The sequence below is a fragment of the Eutrema salsugineum genome, unplaced genomic scaffold (genome assembly GCF_000478725.1).
Source record: "Eutrema salsugineum unplaced genomic scaffold, Eutsalg1_0 scaffold_1, whole genome shotgun sequence".
Taxonomy (NCBI): Eukaryota; Viridiplantae; Streptophyta; class Magnoliopsida; order Brassicales; family Brassicaceae; genus Eutrema; species Eutrema salsugineum.
The window spans coordinates 2,229,893-2,249,086 of record NW_006256909.1 but is presented as its reverse complement, the minus strand read 5'-3'; the positions used below and the strand labels follow the sequence as shown (position 1 = coordinate 2,249,086).

General features: G+C 30.4%; 3 protein-coding genes across 3 annotated transcripts; 1 reads left to right on the top strand and 2 right to left on the bottom strand.

The window, feature by feature from the left end:
• Positions 1-7,456: 7,456 nt before the first annotated feature.
• On the bottom strand, positions 7,457-8,160 carry LOC18028980 (auxin-responsive protein SAUR50). The gene has a single exon (XM_006412124.2). The coding sequence runs from the start codon at positions 8,074-8,076 to the stop codon at positions 7,753-7,755; it is 324 nt and encodes a 107-aa protein (XP_006412187.1). The 5' UTR covers positions 8,077-8,160; the 3' UTR covers positions 7,457-7,752.
• Positions 8,161-17,470: 9,310 nt separating this feature from the next.
• LOC18028979 (auxin-induced protein 15A) lies at positions 17,471-17,844 on the top strand. The gene has a single exon (XM_006412123.2). It carries the CDS (start codon positions 17,514-17,516, stop codon positions 17,823-17,825), a length of 312 nt encoding a protein of 103 aa, XP_006412186.1. The 5' UTR covers positions 17,471-17,513; the 3' UTR covers positions 17,826-17,844.
• A 708-nt stretch (positions 17,845-18,552) lies between these two features.
• Positions 18,553-18,846, bottom strand: LOC18028978 (auxin-induced protein 15A). The gene has a single exon (XM_006412122.1). The coding sequence runs from the start codon at positions 18,844-18,846 to the stop codon at positions 18,553-18,555; it is 294 nt and encodes a 97-aa protein (XP_006412185.1).
• Between the last annotated feature and the right edge of the window lie 348 nt (positions 18,847-19,194).

The following is a 19,194-nucleotide window of genomic DNA, read 5'->3' as shown; positions in this document are numbered from 1 at the left end:
GATGAACATATTACTGAAAGATTCATGTATTTTATGTATAATTTTGCAAGCCTCATCCCACATTTTTTTTTAACGAATCTCGTATATTTGGTTTGATACGTGTTTAACTTAATTTGGACTCTGGTATATATATATATGTATATATATATATTGAGAAACCCCTTGATTTTAAAAATAGAAATATATAGCTAGTTTAATTTTAATACTGTAACAAAAAAATATATATGGCCAAGAATTTTTTCTCCTGTCAATTATGATCAATTTTTTGGTACGAATAATAAAGGATATAAAACGGAGGAGGGGAAATATTAGACACTTAATAACAAAAATGCTCAATTCCAACAAATTTTAAAAACAATCGACACGGTTTATAACGATCTAGAGCTTAAGCGTTGTCTAAATTTATATACTTATTTGTGTAGTGATTTGTTGATATGTCGCGCTCACAGTAAGTTTTACGGTATTTCGCTTATGTGTCATCGCTAGAATGAATTTCGACTACAAACAAACATTTTCACTCTATTTAGCTATTACGTGTCATTTTTTTATTGGTTCTTATGTGATGATGTGTTAAAAATAATTTAAAATAAATCGCTCTAAATTATTATGGTTTAATAATTAATTTCGCAGTCAAATCAAACCGTTTCGAAAATTTTATAAAATTGAAATTAAAAACAAAATCTAACAAAAAGTTAAAAAAAGAAATTTATATACTAACTAATGAAATGTCGTTTAAAAAAAAGAAATAATCTCTAACTAATAGAAAGTCGCTAATTATTATTATATATCGGTTAGTGTTTACAATTTCTTATGTTTATAAGGTTTTCGATTTCTTATGATTTAGTATAAATATCAACCATTTTTCTCCAATAAAACTGATATTTAGTCAAATCTAATGAAAATATAAAAATTAATAAATGAAATATCTAATGGAATGATGATATTTGTGATGTCTAGATTAGAGTTTTTGATTTTAAATATTTTAGTACAAATATGTATGACTTCTCTCTAATTCTCTCAACTATAGAGAATAAAAAACAAATAAATCCAAATTACTATTAAATTTTTAAATAAACAAATAAAAAAAATTATATCAGAACTCATGCAAGGCGTGGACAAATTCACTAGTTGTCTTATTAATCAGTAGAAAGAATACTAAAATCTCCGACTAATCATAGAATTGATCCAAAAATAGTTGATAAATGGATATTGTGCCTTGTGTAGACAAGCATATCTTAGTAAATCATCTGGCTTTTGCGTAAGTATTCGTCAAAGCACTAAGCAATTTAATAATTTTATTATGGGCTATTTTATCTTTTTCGATTTTAGTTAATAATCCCTCAAAAGTAATAGTCATATGGCATTTGTTCTACTGTGACAATGTAGAGAGTTTTACTAAACAAACATGCAAGACTAGGAATTATTATTATTATTGTTTAGAAGTTTTTGTTCGAGATCCAAATAGTCCTCTTTCCGTCGCAATGCTACAACTCGGGATCTCTAAAAAAACTCAGAACTATGTGTGACATTAGTGTATCTGAAAACTTTAACTGAATTGATTTAAATATTAATGTAAATATCATTTATTTAATATATATATATACATATATATATATAGTTTACTAGTTCGGATTTCGTTTTAATGTCTTTTGGTTTTCAGGTATATCAAAAAAAACTTCTAGGTTTAATTAATTACTAAAAGTTTTTTAAACAATTCTCATTTCTATTATCGACATTGTTTTTTTTTCTTTCAAATATTCGACTTGATCCCGTTCTCCGAGATTAGTAAATTATGGATCCGATCAAACCTGATCTCGATTTGTTTGCAGCACCTAAAAATCGGCCGAGGCCGGACAAAAAATCTAAATATCGAGAAATTAATACAGATTCTGCAATTAAAAAAGAAAAACACCTAACAAGTTGAACCGAAAATTACGGTATGATTTGGAAATCTTTTAACCAATCAAATCATCCAACCGAAATGAAAAGTCAATAGTTACAATAGGGAGTAATATTTGTTTATGAGCAAGTTGAATTCGGACGTTTCGTAACCTGCTAAAAGTAAGACACTATTTGCTGTAGATCGTTCGTTGAGTAGTATGTGTCGTCATAATCCTTCTAGATTATTATGCTTTGCTTTTTGAAAAGTGGTCACGAGAGATCACAGTGTCTGCTAAATTATTAACGTACAAATGACAGTCGTTGGGTTAATTACAAATTGTTAATTACAACTTGCAAATTGATTATTCATTAAAGTAATTGATTGCAATATTTATTGGTAATTGGGTTTCAAATATATCACACCGTCAAACAATTCTGACGGATTACATTCCACTGTGAATCTCCTTTACTTGTCGTTTAATAGACCATTCGATAGTATTTTTCATGGTAATACTTAAGGTTTTATTGCACGAATGTAGGATACATAAGAATCTGAGACTGTAGTTGTCAAGTAATTTCAAAGAACTAGATTAACATATTTTTGTTTAACGCTAACGGTGGGAGTTATACCAATAGTTTTGATGAAATGGAATAAGATATTTTATTTTTGTATATGAACGTTCAAACAATATACTGTGATTGTAAAGAGCATCATATTGGGGTTTAGATACGGTGACATGGGATTCTCAGTATAGACATCTAAATTTGATCAAAATAAATTAAAGATGATTAATATATAATCACACTAATAAAACATTATAGCTTGACTAGCGAGTTAGTGTTGTCGCAATCGCCGCAGACGATGGATATACATACACAACACACAACAATGCATAAATAATGTTGATATAATCAATGGAGCTTGGAATGCGTAATAAATCGTGTATCAATTTTCGAAATTAACGAGTAGTATTCAAAAGAGATCCAAACAATAGAATCATAAAGCAGTTTATATTAGTTAACGATTTAATACTGGGGCACGGGAGGTCTAACCTTTTTCCGAACAATAAAATAAATGTCTAATTACAGCTTTATTAATTGTACGGAACAAGGAAAAGCCGTAGAAGAAGGAATCGTTTGATTGCGCATGTAGTCAATATATATATATATATATGTATATTAGTATATGTGTGTGTAATGTTGACTCTAAGAATGGTTAAGGGACGCCAAATTTGGAAACAGCTCAATATTATTTGTAAAGTCTTTTTTGATAGTACTACTTCCATTACCATGCATGAGTCATTTTCAGCTTTATACTAGAGTATGTTTATATAAACGTATGTTTGTAAATGGGTAGTTATTTAAGTCATTTTCTTGTTTTCTAGTATGTGTTTATATAAATATTATTGTAACAAATAAATGAGTAGATAGTTAGTGAATTCAATACATACAAACTTCTTTAAAATATTGGTGACCTAATTTCCGTCCCAAGACATTTTAACATGAATGGTGACAAGTTTATGCTGAACCTTCCGAACTAATGGATCTTATTGTATTAAAATTGCAATCCTTAATCTTAGACATGCACCATTTTCTTCAAACGAGTGTAGAATTTTTTTTTATCTGGTTCCGTACATGATAAAGGTAAGTACCCCACATTCTCTGACACACCCATGTTCAAGCATGCACTTTCTAAAGTTTATGCATCCATTCATATGATTTGATATTTCTTTAAAAACCCTAATTTACTCAGACCATCTCCAATAGTTAGCACCTTTAAGGAGTATTTAACAATTTTTATATTAGTTTTTTTGATAATTTTTGTTTAAGCACCCCACTAACTTTTTAAAAAAATTTCATCCTCCAATAGAAGGTGCTTAAAGTGAGATGCTTAGAAATTTTTAATTTTTTTTAATTTGTATTTTAAAGATTATGTTTAATAGTTATGTTTGTGAAGTTTAAAGAAGAAGGAAAGAGAAGAAAGAAGAGTCGAAGAAGGAAAGAGAAGAAGAGAGAGATATTTCAATTGATAGGGAAAAAAAGAATAAAAAAATAAATTAAATATTTCAACCACTGAGAGAAGACCACATAAGAGGTGTTTAAAGGTGCTTAAAATGCTTATATAAGCATCGATACTAAAAGTTTTTTCCATTAAAAATTTATTTTTAATCTAACTTTTTGATTAGCAACCCTTAAGCATCCTTTGTTGGAGATGCTCTTAGCTATCACATGAATTTTTAGCCTCAAATTTAAAATTTGATTACGTTTATAGCAAAATTATGTCCAAATTTCACTACAAGAAAACATCATGATTTCTGACGATATTTCCGACGGTTTTTTTGCCGTCGGAAATTTCCTACGGAATCCCGACCAAAAACTTAAAATAACCGACGGTTCAGATGTCATCGGAAATCGGTTGGAATTTCCGACGAATTTCCGACCGATACTTAAATAGTTGGAGATTTGATTATTTTTCCAACAGAAGTAATAAAAATAATCAAAAATTTATTTATTTTTAAATTATTTCCGTCGGAAATCCGTTAGAAATTTAATCAAATTTCCGACAGATTTTCGACGGATCTTTAAATTGTCGATTTTGAAAACTCCGTCGGAAAGTCGTCTTGATAATATTTCCGACGGATTTTCGACGGATATAATAAAAATAATTAAACTTTTGACAATTTGGAGTCAGAGATTGGCGAATTTGACGAGAGTTCAGAATATTCTTCCGATAAATTTGTAATACTATTTATATTATTATGAAAAATGTAATTTTATTATGTTTTCAAGATTTTAAAATACTAATGTATGCATTCTTTAGTCAAATATAATTTGGCACCATTTTACCAAAAAGAAAAAATAGAACTATATCATTATATATTGAGATTATATGTTTTTATAATTTTTAATAATAAATATGATCACTATTTTAACAATAATAATAATAATTCCCAAACCCTAAACATTAAACAATCATCCGTCGGAATTCCGTCGGAGATTTCCAACGGATTTCTGACCGTTAGATAGATATTCTATCGGATTTCCGTCGGAAATGATAAAAACACGTGCTTAAATCGATTTTTACATGTGTTTTTTAAAATGGTCGGAAATCCGTCAGGAAATTCCGACGGAAATGCGACGAATAAGGGTTCAGAAACATCGAAATTGAATTTTGTTTTGACAATTATGGTTGTTATGATGATATTAGCTATTATAATTGAGTTATATGTTATTTTATCTAAAAATTAGATTATTTTCATCATTTAACCAAAAATATATATCAAACCCTAAAACATAACCTTAAGTTCTATATATCTTTAAGAAAGTTATATGTTGCTCATTAGTAGATTTCAAAATTCATCATAACTTTTGTTTTATGTTGATTTGTAAGGGAAATGTTGTTATATGAATCTAATCATCTATTGTAAAGACTAATCTCATTAATTTTTGCAATTTTTTATGCCCTAATCATTAATCCGTCAGATATCGGTCGGAAATTTCCAACCGATTTCCGACGGAATATATAAATGTTCCAAATTTGAACAAAAATTTGATGTATTTTATATGTTTGTCATTAGTAAATTTCAAAATTTTAATTTACAAAGTATAATGTATTACTATGATGATTTTTTTAAAAATCATCATATTATCATAGTACATCGGAAATCGGTCGGAATTTACCAACCGATTTCTGACGGGCTTTGTGAATTTCCCAAATTTTCCTAAGTGTATAAAGAATTATAGATCCATATGAACATATTGATGTATTTTATATATATATATATGATGTTTATATGTTTGTTATTAGTAGATTTCAAAATCATAATTTACAAAAATTGATGTATAACTATGTTGATTTAAAAAAATTATCTTATTTCCATAGTCCGTCGGAAATCCGTCGGAAATTTCCGACAGATTTCTAACGGACTTTTTAAATTTCCCAAATTTTTCTAAGTGTATAGAATTTAATTTACATGTATATACATGGCGAGAGTGAAGAAAAAATAAGGTTTTTTTAATTGTCCGTCGGAAATCCGTCAGAAGTGCTGACGAATTTCCAACGGATTCCGAAAATTGCCCGCGAAATAAAACCGCGTAAACCGAACCGCGTAAAATTTCCCAAAATTTTTAATTATTTCCGACTGCATCCCGACGGAAGTCTTAATGATTCCCCACCGATTACGGACCACCCCTCTTTTTATTTACTACACACGATTCTTCTTCTCCCTTTCTATTCTTCTTCTTCCTTCTCCATTTTTCTTCTTGCTCTTCTGCTCGGCACTGCCAGAATTCATCCCAGATCTGGTACTTCTCGCCGCCGATCTGCTACTCAAGCTCTCAGGTATTGATTTGCATCTCCTCACCTTCTTTTCTTCTTTCTTATCTTCTCCTCAGCTTCTCTTTTTGGTTTTTATTTTTGCAGGCTGAAGTCCATCACCACCGCCGCCAGAACTGAAGCCACCGCCGCCGCCGTCGACCCGCCAAGCTTCCATAGCCGTAGATCTGCTTCATCAGCCTGAAAATTGTAAGTTTTTTTCATTGTTTGTTAGTTTTGAATATCCAAAACAAAATTAGAGGATTGTTAAGATGAATTTTAGGATGAATTATAGGAATTGTTAGTTTTGTGAATTAGGTTGTTTTATGTTAGAATTTGTTAGAATTTAAGTAGAATTTATTCTGGATTTTGTTAGAATTTTAAGAAAAAATTAGTTTTGTTATTTGTTAGAAATTATGCTAGATTAGAATTCTTAAATTTATTTGTTAGGATTGTTATAAGCAAATTGTTAGATTTTTCTATGTTAGATTTTAAAATTAGAATTGTAACATATTATCTAGTAAAATTATTAGATTTCTTAGATATATTGTATATATTGGATTTTGTTTAATTATTAGATTTATTTATAAAAATGACTTTCGAATTTAATTTTAATTTAGCATTTTAATTATATATATAAATTTAAAAATTATTATAAATAATTTTTTTTATTAAAATACAGGAGTGGTCGGAAATCGGTCGGAAAATAAATAAAAATATTCCGTCGGAAATCCGTCGGAAATTATCGAATTCTATATCTCTCGATTTTCCGTCGGAAAACTAAATCCATCGGGAATCCGTCAGTAATTGACAAATTTGTATAGTTGTCGGAAGTTCGTCGGAAATCGTGGAGCCGTCGGAAAAGGTTCGGAAATACCACATCCCTCGGAGTTTGATCAGAAAAGTTAAGCTCGTCAGAAATCCGTCGGAAAGTTTAGTCCATCGGAAATCAGTCGGAAATTTCTGACTGATTTTCGACCATTTTGTTTTTTCCAACGAGATGATTCCAACTACCATATTTTGTCGGAAATTCGTCGGAAAGGCCATTTCTATACGATTTCCGAGGGATATGGTCGTTGGAAATCACATGTTTTCTTGTTTTAGACACCTTTTATTTTGGTCAACAAGTTAGACACCTTTATTTCTGTTTAATGCTTAAGATGTACTGAAGTCTCACAAAAAATTCTTATATTTTTGTAGGAGGTTGTCAACAAAATTTGCACAAGAATCAAGATAAATATTAGGGAAATATTAAACAAATAGAGAAATACTTCCTCTTGCATTAATCAACTTCTCTCACAGAATCAAGATCCATGAGGAAAAACATAACACGCTTTTATTTACAGATTTGAACCCATAGAATCTCTATGTCATATGGGTTTCTTTCTTGTTAGACGAGTATGAATTAACTCGTAAAAAAACCCTAGCTGGGCTTAGAAAAGAAGAAAAAAAAACTAAAAAAAAGAGAAGAGATGCTATTTTCTGTAAAGAGAAGCTCTGTTTCTTCTTTAACCATCTCCTTCTGCTTCTTCTTCAAATTATTTAACTTAAAATAATCATCGGATCATGGAGGTTAGGGTTTGAAAGACGAGTTCATCACAAGGAATGGTGAGACCCATGTCGTGATCAAATCCAAACTCTTCCTCGGCTCGTCGTAATAGAGATTGGAACTCAGGGTGAGTCAAGAAGGAGATTGGGACAATGTATCTGCTTCTGTTCACTCCGACATAGACAGGGAAGTGTCCCTTTGGTACGTCAAGTGGGAGGAAATCTTCATCGTACCCTCCTCCATTCTTTTTCCCTAAGCTCGAGCATCTTCTTAGAATCTGCTTCAGCATTGCTGTTTGAGTGAGCTTTGAAGATTTCTTCATTATCGCCATTTTTTTTTGGGTTCTTGAGAGAGACAAGCTTTTGGTTGTGTTTGGAGAGAGAGAGAGAGGGAGCGAGAGTTATGGAGAAAGGGGATGGGTGGCTATTGAAGAGTTGAGGACTATACATTTATAAATAAAGATTTTCTATGTCTATGTGTCTGTACATATTTGTGTGTGTGGAGAGAGAGAGAGAGAAATGAAGACATGTGCATATGTGTGGAAGGAGAAGGTGGGAGCCAAAATGGCAAAGGCCAGCTGAGGATTTAGTTTCATTGTTGGTCCTCTTTGTGACATTGTGGCCCCTTTTGATCTCCTGGTCCTTACCAAGATACACCATAAATACTATATCCTTTTCATTTTCCACTTTCTTTGTTTAAAATATTCACTTCCTTCACGTATATGTCACTCGTTGAATAAAAAATAATCGGCAAGAAATATCACTTAAATTTTTGTTTTTCTAAACCTCAATACTATGAGCTTTATATGCCTATATATAAGTGATAACCACTCTTCTCCACATTCTTCTAAATCCGTTACTTTCATCTAGAGAAACAATGATACAACTCTCTTCGACATGATCTATATATACTAAACTGAACCAATACACTAAAATGGCGAGGTCTATCAATCTATTATATGTAGTATCAATCATTAAGTATCATCACATTTCTAATTAAATTAACATATAGAAACTAAGAAAACATAAATTATGACGCATTTGACATAGTTTTTTTTTTTGTTTCAGAAAAACCGGTTTCATTGGACCATAATTTTGTTCTAAAGATATGCGATGTGTCATGTTAGTTGCAGAGTTGCAGTGGCCAATGGAACTTATTTGAATTTTGTGTCATGCTTACATCTTCGAATGGATAGGCGAACTACTTTCAATTTTATATTATTATGAGAACATCAATATTTCCTTGAGGATAATAAGAGTTATACTAGCTCTTTTTTTTGTTAGAAATAAGCTTAAGATATTGAAGTCTTTAAACAGTTAGAAACTATTATAATTGCTATTGCTAACCCACCTCAACCTCATGTATCCGAATACAATGTACAGACTACTACTGATTACATAAGCGAATACACATTTGATATTGTTAGGTATTTAGGTATGATTCCCTAGTTAATATGGAAAAACAAGATTGTTCTACCAAAAGCAAAATTTCCATTATTTATCTAGTTCCTAATATTAGAAAAATATACTACTAGTATAAAAAAAGCTGAAAAAAATTGAATGGCAGAAGAAAATGGACATGTGTCTTTCTCTCTCTGTTGAGAGGTGTCATCGAAGAGCGTAAATCACGGACTTTGAAAAGAGTAATGTACTGAAGAGTACAAAGCAGAAGAGGAGTGTTTGGAGTGTTGTTAAATGTGGTTCGAGAGAGTGTGCCTGTGACACTTTCAAACAAATTTCTTTTCCCTTTTTTTTTTGAATGCAGACACCCATGTGCCTCTTTCATAAATCATGATACCTTTCTATTTTTTTCCTTTCTTTTCATCTCTTCTGTTTATTTATTTGTTTTTGATAAAATATTCTCTTTTATTAATTTCTGTGATTCTGATCGTTTTTCTGTTCCAACGGTAGGTTGCAGTTAATCCCCAGCCTCCCACCTTTTTTTCTTATTTTTTTACATATAAACAAAAACCTTATAAAACTACTCTGGAAAACGCGTCTTGGTATTTACAAACAAGCAAAAGGATAAGTATTTAGGACACACAAAAATATGAAAATATGTCTGAGTGAAGTGAGTTCACTTCACAGCATGATGCCGAACTGGGTCTCTCAAGTACAATTATGCTACCGACGTTGCATAAACGGAAATAGTCTTTCGTAAAAGGAATTAAATTCTGGTTTTCAGTTTCTATGTGAGATCTCCTTGTTCAATGGATTGTCTTCTCTTCAATGTTTTTTTTTTGATCCTTTATGAATTGATCTCTAAAAAAGAGTAATTACTACACACTCGAAACTTTTACATTTTGGACCGATCATTATATAAATAACAGTTTAACACCAATAAAAAACAATGCACACAAAGTTATAAAATTGTTTTTGCTGAACACAAATTTAGAATATATATAGTAGTACATAGTTCATTTTGAAAGTGAGACTCCTGTCTAATTTCAATCGCCGCATCGGTTAATATAGTCTTATTGAGAGATTGGAGCTTTTGTTTTTCGCTTAACATCAATGTGTTTACCTTTCGAAAATAATTAGCAAAAAATATTTAAATCAACGGATATAAGCTTAAAATATCTGAAGCACTCTTAATATTTTAAACACACCTAATTAGTATTATAAGTTAATTAGCGAGAAATCATTTCTCGTGTATGATGATCTTCACGGAATTCGCAAGAGATTAAGTTGATTAATTGACAAAAACAATAATCATGAGTGACAAGATTTAGAAAATAAAGTGAATAACATGGACTTAAACCTTTAATCATCTATAAGAAAATGGAATTTGAGTAGTTGGACAGTATGTTTCAACCTATTTTCATAAAATTCCTTTAATCCGATCGAATTCCATGAATAAAAGTAGTTGAACAAAGAAAATTCGACAAGAAACTTTTCCCAACTGATAATTAGATGAGACAAAGCTTTATGCCTTTTATCCAATAGATGTCTCATCTACCGAAGATATTGTTCGTAAAAATAAACTGAAATACTTATTTGATAATCTCGTAGATATCTACGGTTATTTTATATTACTAAGGTCCTCACACTGTTTTTTAAAATAAAAGAAAATTCTGCAGACTATTATTCTAAGATATGCATGATACTTTTCAACTCGTTCCCGATATATACAATCTTTGACTGAAATATTTAACTAAAAATGAAACACTGTCAACAGTTAAATTGTTGCATGAAAGAAGTAAATAATTAACAGTAACAATTAACAAACGAACTTAAAAACTCATTCGAAAACCTAATAAAAACTAGCTTGCTTAATTAAAGTATTGTCTTTTGAACAATATGCACTGCCAGCACTGGGGAGAAGAATATGAAACCTAATTAAATCTTATCCAAAATCGAAAAATTGCTGATATTGGATATTTATTGTCGAAATTTGATTACATTCTGTGCCTCAAACACACAGGCTATTCGGGTTGGACTCAAGAACTCAGTGAGTTATTTTAGTCTAAATGTAGCTTCTTTGGTTAGAGGATGAAACGTTAATTTCAACTAAAATATCACTTTTACATGCATTTAAATGAAAGAAATAAGAATTTTCCACAGAATGTATTTTCCTCTAACGACGGGATTGGTTTTGTCACAAAACTTCGAAAGTTAGATAGTCATAATCTAAAATTGATTAGCATTAAAGCAAAACATGGTTTTGTCTTCTTAAACAATCCCATATGCACTGTCTTGGGAGCTACGACCCATGCGTTTAGGAGCCACCTATGTCTCTTAAGTCCTAATCATCTTTGTCCTAATCGACTTTTAATTATTATATTAATTAAAATGTAAACTTTTCTTTTTGATAATTGTGAGATCCATATTTTGAATGGAAAAATGTATTAGATATTTTGATCAGCTAAATTATTTTGGATGTACAAAATGAGAAAATGGCAATATCTAGTTGTAATTTTTTTTTTTGAGAAAATATATAGGTGCAGTTTTCTCATAATTAGACCCGAGTAGACAAAGTATTAAAGGCATGGGCTATGCGTTTTAAGTAGTTTCAACGGGTTAAGAAATGTGGTTGATTCAATTAAAAAGAAAACAGAAAAGAAATGTGGTTAATGTAAAGGCAATGGCAGAATCTGTGCTCACCGGTTATAATAGGTACAAGTTGTAGCTGATTATGAAATTCTGGACTCTACAGTGTACACCTTATAGAATACGAATGTTGGGGACTTGGATTTTTAAGGGTTTATGTTGTTTACTCAACCAAAAAAAGGTTCGTTATAGCTAGTGACTCCATGAAGTTAAAAGCCCATTAGAAACAAATATATCCCAATTAATAATAGACGATGATCAAAGGATTGGAGAAAAACGTGGTAACGGAAAATCGATTGATCTTGGCATAAGGAGGTCTTCGATGGCTAGAGATTGAACGATCGAGTACCATGGTATAATAGTGTTTCTTTTTTTTTTCTTTTCTTTTTTTCTCACATCCCCTTTATTTGCATATTTTTTATTGATTCTCTGTTTTGTGAGACAAAAACAATGTCATTCTTTCCCATTTTAGTTTGAGTAAAAAAAATGTCATTCTTTCGTTCTCCCCTGTTTTCAAGGGTCTTAATGAATTTCAGATGAAAAAAAAAAAGACGGGAGAAAAATGTACCGAAGAAAAACAAATAGACGTAGAGCATGTTCTTCTCTACGGTAGAGGAGAGGTACGTAGTCATGCATTTTATTTCTTAGATGTTGCTTTGCATGTTCTGTGACACAGGATCGTGGCAATACGTGATTAAAACAAGATATCACCATGCATATGGCCCATAATGTTTTTTTTAATAGTAACTATTCTATTTTTAATATTTTTTCTTAAGTTTCTATTGGCTAGTAAATCAAATCAATTGAATGGTTTATTTGCATAGTGAATGTTGTCGTTCTTCGTTGGTGGTGTTGTTTGATAATGACATTAGGGTCAGTGTAACCACATGAATGCCATGTTACTCCTTCGCCTCTTTATTTCTTCTTACTTATACAACTTTTTGTCATAAATACGTGTTGTGTAAATTGATGTCTTTAAAACCCATATATTAAATAAAAGTAAATCGTGATTTCAGGAGGAAATAATCCGATTTATTTTATTATTTTCAGAGATCTATGATTTTTTTTTGTGTTAGAAAAACACACACAAAAAAAAAGAAACAAATTTGGTTTTGTAGTGTTATTTATTTATGATCATCACCGCGCATGTAATTTATACTTTTTTTTAGAAAGAATGTAATTTGTACTGTTTACTAACCAACGTTTACATAGTTAGAAGCGTTACTAATAGAATAATAATAAAAAAGCAAAACTAAATGACAATAAACATTCAAGAGCACCATCGTTTTGGATTGCCAATTGTGTTTGTTTTTATTAGTTTCTTTAATCTTAATTTTTTGAATATTTCATTGTTCTTTCCGAAATGATAAGTTTAAAAAGTTACATCAGGATCGTTCATCTCACATATAAACAAAAAAGGAGAACGAGACATGAAGATATATAAATAGCCATAGCTAAAATTTTCTTCAAAGTAATTCTTACAGATCGCACAGCAACAAGAATACAACAAACACAGAGGAGAGCATAATTTATATCAGAGTTGGTAGTGTAGTGAACTGAAAATTTTCGAACAAAAAAATTTTCGAACAACGCCCCAAGTCCACGACTTACGCTTATTAAGGTTGTGTAATCCGAAAAAAAAAAGGTTGTGTAATCCGGCCAATTTTTTTTTTTTTTTTTTTACGAAAAAGTCGAATCCGGCAACTTCCAACGCAAAATAACTTGTATCTTGCGGACTACTTGGACACGATCCAATATAGTCTAGCATTTCTTTATTTTCATAATTTATAAATAGAGGTATGAAGAGTTAGCTTACAAATGGTATTACAAATTGAGGTATAACTCGAATCATTGACCTTTCATGATAAAAGTTCTGAAAGATCAATGCTTCTAGAAAACTAAACTATATAATCCATGTGTAACTCAATTTTGTATATATATATATATATATATATATGTCTTTGTGTTTTCTACTTCCCACTACCTCGTCTTACCACATGTTCTTGGCTCGATGATTACGACTAATAACATTGTGAATATTTACAGCTGCATCAAAAGATAGCCAAAAACATTTATTGAATTGGAATGAAACGATTTACGACAGCTAATTGCGGACCCATCCATATAACAGCTAATGTTTGTACTTTGAATGTGTACGTCAAAATATGTCGTTGCTTCTTCATTTTTATGGTGCATCAGGTTGTCTGGTGACATTTAAATAAAATTTTAAATATCATCTGATTTTTTTAAGAAAATTAACTGAGGAATACTTATTAATTGAATAAATATAATATGAATACAGTCACATACATATATATACGCTCTAATAATATATATATATATATATATATATATAGAGTTGATTATTTAAAGATGTAAAGAACTATTTTGATTTCCATATACAAAACTACATAATAACTAAAATTTATTGGGAATTATGTGAATCAGAGGGTCGCTTGATGTCAAATATAAGGTTGCTAAATATTTTATGCAAAGTCATGTCTTGTTTTTGTTGAATTAAATTATTATTATTTTTTTGGATAAAAATCTATAAAAGGGTTTTTCTCAATGTCATATCTTTTCTTCCGACTTGGAAACTAATAAACATTACTTGCAAGGGGAAATAGAGAAAATATATGGTTTCCGTTTCTGCCCCCAACGGAACAAGAACAGCATTGGTATGGAAAAAGGATAAAAAACATTGATCAATTTCCACTCACTGTATTTCCCATTTCTTCTTGGGCAGTGGTGAATCTTTTAAAGTACTTTGGAGGACAAAACTCAGTTAACTACTTCGAACCTTGGTTCCTCTCGTAAAATGGAGTGTATATACAGTGCCGTGCCTACGTTTTCGGTGGCTCAAGACAAGTTAAAAAAAAGTAGACAAAAACTAACTAAAAAAATAAGAATAAAGTTAAGATTTGATTTTTTTTTTTGTGTTAACAAATATTATTTACATGATAAAGTTTTATTAAACATCATATTATGCATTTGTCTATTTTATGAAGTAATTTTCATTATATTTTTAAAAAAAATATATGTATAAAGTTTATAATTACCACTCTAGTTATATAGTGTAGACTGTAGAGTAAATTATGTAAAATAATTTATGAAAATATGAAATAAATTTAAAAGTAATGTGATAAGTTTTTTTTTGGTAAAAGTAATGAGATAAGTTGAGACAAACTCAAAAATATAAAATATTTCATGGATACATGAAGACATATGTTAAAATATTGTATAAAAATAGAGCTCTAAATTTTGATGGTAAAATGGGGGTCTGAGGCTGATGTCTTTTTCATATAAGGGTGAGCACGGCTCTGTGTATATAAAATCTAGGGTCCAGGTTACTTTATGCTAATATGCTAAATTCTTGGGCCAATGAGTTACATACATGTGTAGCCCCAAAGTTAAGTAGATCCATTCAATTTGATTTATGTTTCTTCTTTTTTTTTGGTCAAGATTTATGTTTCTTCTTATTTCTTTAAATAGAGATGTTTATGTCATTCTTTCGAACTCAGTTTGTTTTTTATTTTTGTTTTTGATTAACCCCTGGAACTGGAAGTTTGTTAAACTCGGATATGTTTAACATACTGTAGTATTAAATTACATTTTCTGCACTAAAATTATATATGATAGTTATTATTTCCTTCTAACACAAGTCATATCTGCTGGTTTGTAATATTTGAAAAGTTGCCATATATCAAACGCTCCCTCTATAATTTGGTGGGTCACATCAGTGACATGCTCTAGATATATAAGTGTAAAGCCACGAAAATGAAATTGCTGAAACATGGATATCCACGAGTGGATCGTCACAAGATCTTCCAATAACATTTAGCTTTTTTTTCAGTCAAACGTAGAGAGTCAGTGAGTTGATGATGAAGCCCTCGTGTTGTACGTAGCTGCCAAACACTAACATACTCGAATCCACCCAATTAATAAAGCTTCGAGGCACAATAATTTTATTCGCCTTTTTGACTTCCATTATGTCAAATACGGTCAAAAGGCCACGAGGACATAATAGCAACAATAATTGGAATTTCGTTTTTCTTTTCTATCTTAATCTAAATATTTGGTACGAAATTTCTTTAAAATTGCGATATCGAAAGCTTTCTTGCACATTTGTAGGTTGCTTCTAAGTCACATGTGGTTCATGTATATTTGCTCGTTTGAATATTTAAACTCTTATGTATTCAGATAATTTTATGAATTGTTTTTCTTAAGTTTTAAAATATGGATGTTGATGTAATGAATATTTTTTTTTATTACAAGTTGTTCCTAAACTTCATTTTGTAATACTTTTTTGCATAATCAAATAGAAATATTTTGAAAACACTCACAAATTTTGTTCTTAACAGAAAAATAGAGTACTACTATACTTGACACCGAAAATTGTACAATTATGCAAGTTCGATATGGTGATCTATGTTTCGGCTGAAACGAAACAAACAAAAAATCTATTAGACACTATATTAAAATATTGTTATTCTATTCATATGGAATTTAAAGTATATTTGAAAGAAATGAAATTTATTCATCAATTTCAGTAGTATAGGTTATTTTAAGGGAAAGCAGACATATGAAGTTGTCGATATATAGGGACAGTCTTTTTGCTGATAATGAGAAACAACTAAACAAAGAACTATTAGTTGCACTTGTCGCAAAGAACTTTGGATTGTCTATCTAGCTTTTTTCGTTTATACATTTTACGGGTACATTCAATTCATCATTGTATATGCAATGCAACCATCTACAGAGGTTGCAGCAAATGCAGAATGCTTTTGTTCCCAAATGATATAACTTATGTCATATAACCTTTTCCACTCCTGAAAAATATCGACTAAAATATCACTATAAAGATAATATAAAGTATACTAATTAGTTACGGTACATTTTAAAAATAGATACATCTAGTTTACATCACTGATAATTTTTAGATGATCCTTGAGCCGAATATATTAGATGGGAAACATTTAGTCTTCCAAATCCATTTGTGGTAGACAAGTAGCCAAATGGTTCCTGTTCTTTCATTTTCGTATATGCTATTTGTTTTAAGGACAGTACTCTTTACGTGGAACGAAATAAAATTAATCCAATACGTACTATGTGTTGTGGATAAAATTTAATGTTGTATAGAGAAACGCTGGAATAATATCCAATCGCATACATCACCCCCAAACCAGAAAGTCCTAATTTGAAACAGTTTGCTTAATATGGTACGTCAAATCACTCAGGTTTAGTATCCAACAAGCATTGCATATATCCAATTTCATAACACATTGTTATATATCTATGGAATGTAAAGTCTTTATCAAAAATATTATTTCACACAAGTTGATTGTAACATGTTGCTCCTTTCTTGTTTTGGTTATATTCATCTAATAGGAGATGCATGGTAGATTGTTATAACTCATATTAGAGAATGGTAGGGTCTTGTAAACATGTTCACCAAAAAGAAAGAAAAAAACAAAGTGGTTTCTAAAAAGACAAGGCATAAGCATGTGAACTTCATCCATTAGCTCCACCTGATATGTTCCTCAATCGATTAGTTTTCAATAACTTGCGGTCACAGACTCTTTAAATTCCCTATATATACTTTATACACTCGGAAAACTTGCTTACAAAACTAAACGTACCTATCCATTTCTGTAGAAGCCCGAGACATACAAACTTTCTAGTTCAAATATTCAACATCTTATTATTCTTATTCTTTAAGATGGGTATTCAATTGATTGGAATATCTCACGCCAAGCAGAAGCTTCAAAGAAGCTTATCAGCAAAAATCGCGAGCCTCTTGGCCATGTCAGGTAATAATGTCCCAAAGGGTCATGTAGCCGTCTACGTGGGGAAGACTTACCAAAGGAAGAGATTTGTGATACCTATATCGTATTTGAACCATCCATTGTTTCAAGGTTTGTTGAACCTGGCGGAAGAAGAGTTTGGGTTCGATCATCCCATGGGAGGTCTAACCATCCCTTGCACTGAAGATTACTTCACTGCTCTAGCTTCTATTCTAAGTAGTTCATGATGAAGGAGCTCATTAATCATCACAGAATTCATTGAGTTTCTTTATATATATATATATATATATATTTCTGTTTTTTTCTTAAATGTATCTAAGGAAGTGGAGAGAAAATAACTCTAGATTGAGATACTAAGTGAGGGATTTCATAATGTACTATTTCTTTAGAATCAGTAGCATTAGTTATTGTACTTAAAAAGCTATTACAGTAATTAGATATATGTATTGAAATATCTATTACAGGAATTAGGTACATGTACTTTAAAATTTTGCTGCATTAATTGGATATATGTACCCATGTTGAAGTTTTGTAACAAGATTTTGATTTTTGATTTATTTAAAAGCCTTAAACGAAAGAAAATAAATATCAAATCTATTAATGAAATTGTTATTTCGAGTCTCCAAACAGAAAATAAAATTCTGTCCATTTTAAATTAAATTTTATATTAATCTGCAAACAACTTAAAAGGAACTAAATATTTGTAATATTGGTGAGAATTTCTTCTCTGTTCTGTAACAAGGGTTTTCAAAAAAAGAAAAAATTCTCCTAATTCTCCCAGATAATTTTTCAATTTTTTTCTTTCATTTAAACAATTTTGTTTTGATTTTACCGTCGTTTGATGGTACAACAAAAATAAATAAATCGCCTTACCAAACTGATGATATATTAAATTTAACAATTACTAATACTTAAGAGTAATTAATCACTTTTAGTTATGGCATTAATATATTTCTAACGATTTAAACGGGACGTGACGTCAATGAAAACATCTTCAGCACAAGGGATCGTCAGACATTTCCTCGAATGATCTGTGCCAAATTCATTTTCGGCTTGATGCAACAGAGCTTGAAACAAAGGATGGTTTAGGTAAGAGATTGGCACGACGAATCTCTTCGTCTTTTTTTCGTCTTCTCCAACATATACTGCGAAGTGGCCCTTTGGTACGTTGATAATGTGCTTTACACGTGATATTGTTGTAACGATTAATCTCTTTGCTTGAAGAAGTATATCTTTGAATTGAATCATAACTATCTTTCAAATCAACTAACTGTTGTAGCTTGAAAAGAGATGCATGTGTAAATTTTGTTGCTATATTGTACTTTATAGGGATGAAGGTTGGCTGCATTAAGAGCAATTATTCATTATTATAAATATTGAAGGATTTGATAACCTATATGAAAAGTAATTAAAATAAATAATAGTGGATTTGATAATTTAATATGATTATTTTTTCTCTAAATCTCTTATTACTTTTTCGTGACAGAATCATTTTTGTGTATCTTTCTCGTTTTTATTAATTTATAAAACATAATTTTTTTTTGTTTTCTATGCACTCATCATTATTGTCTTGATTTCTTTTTTTGTTTTCCTACA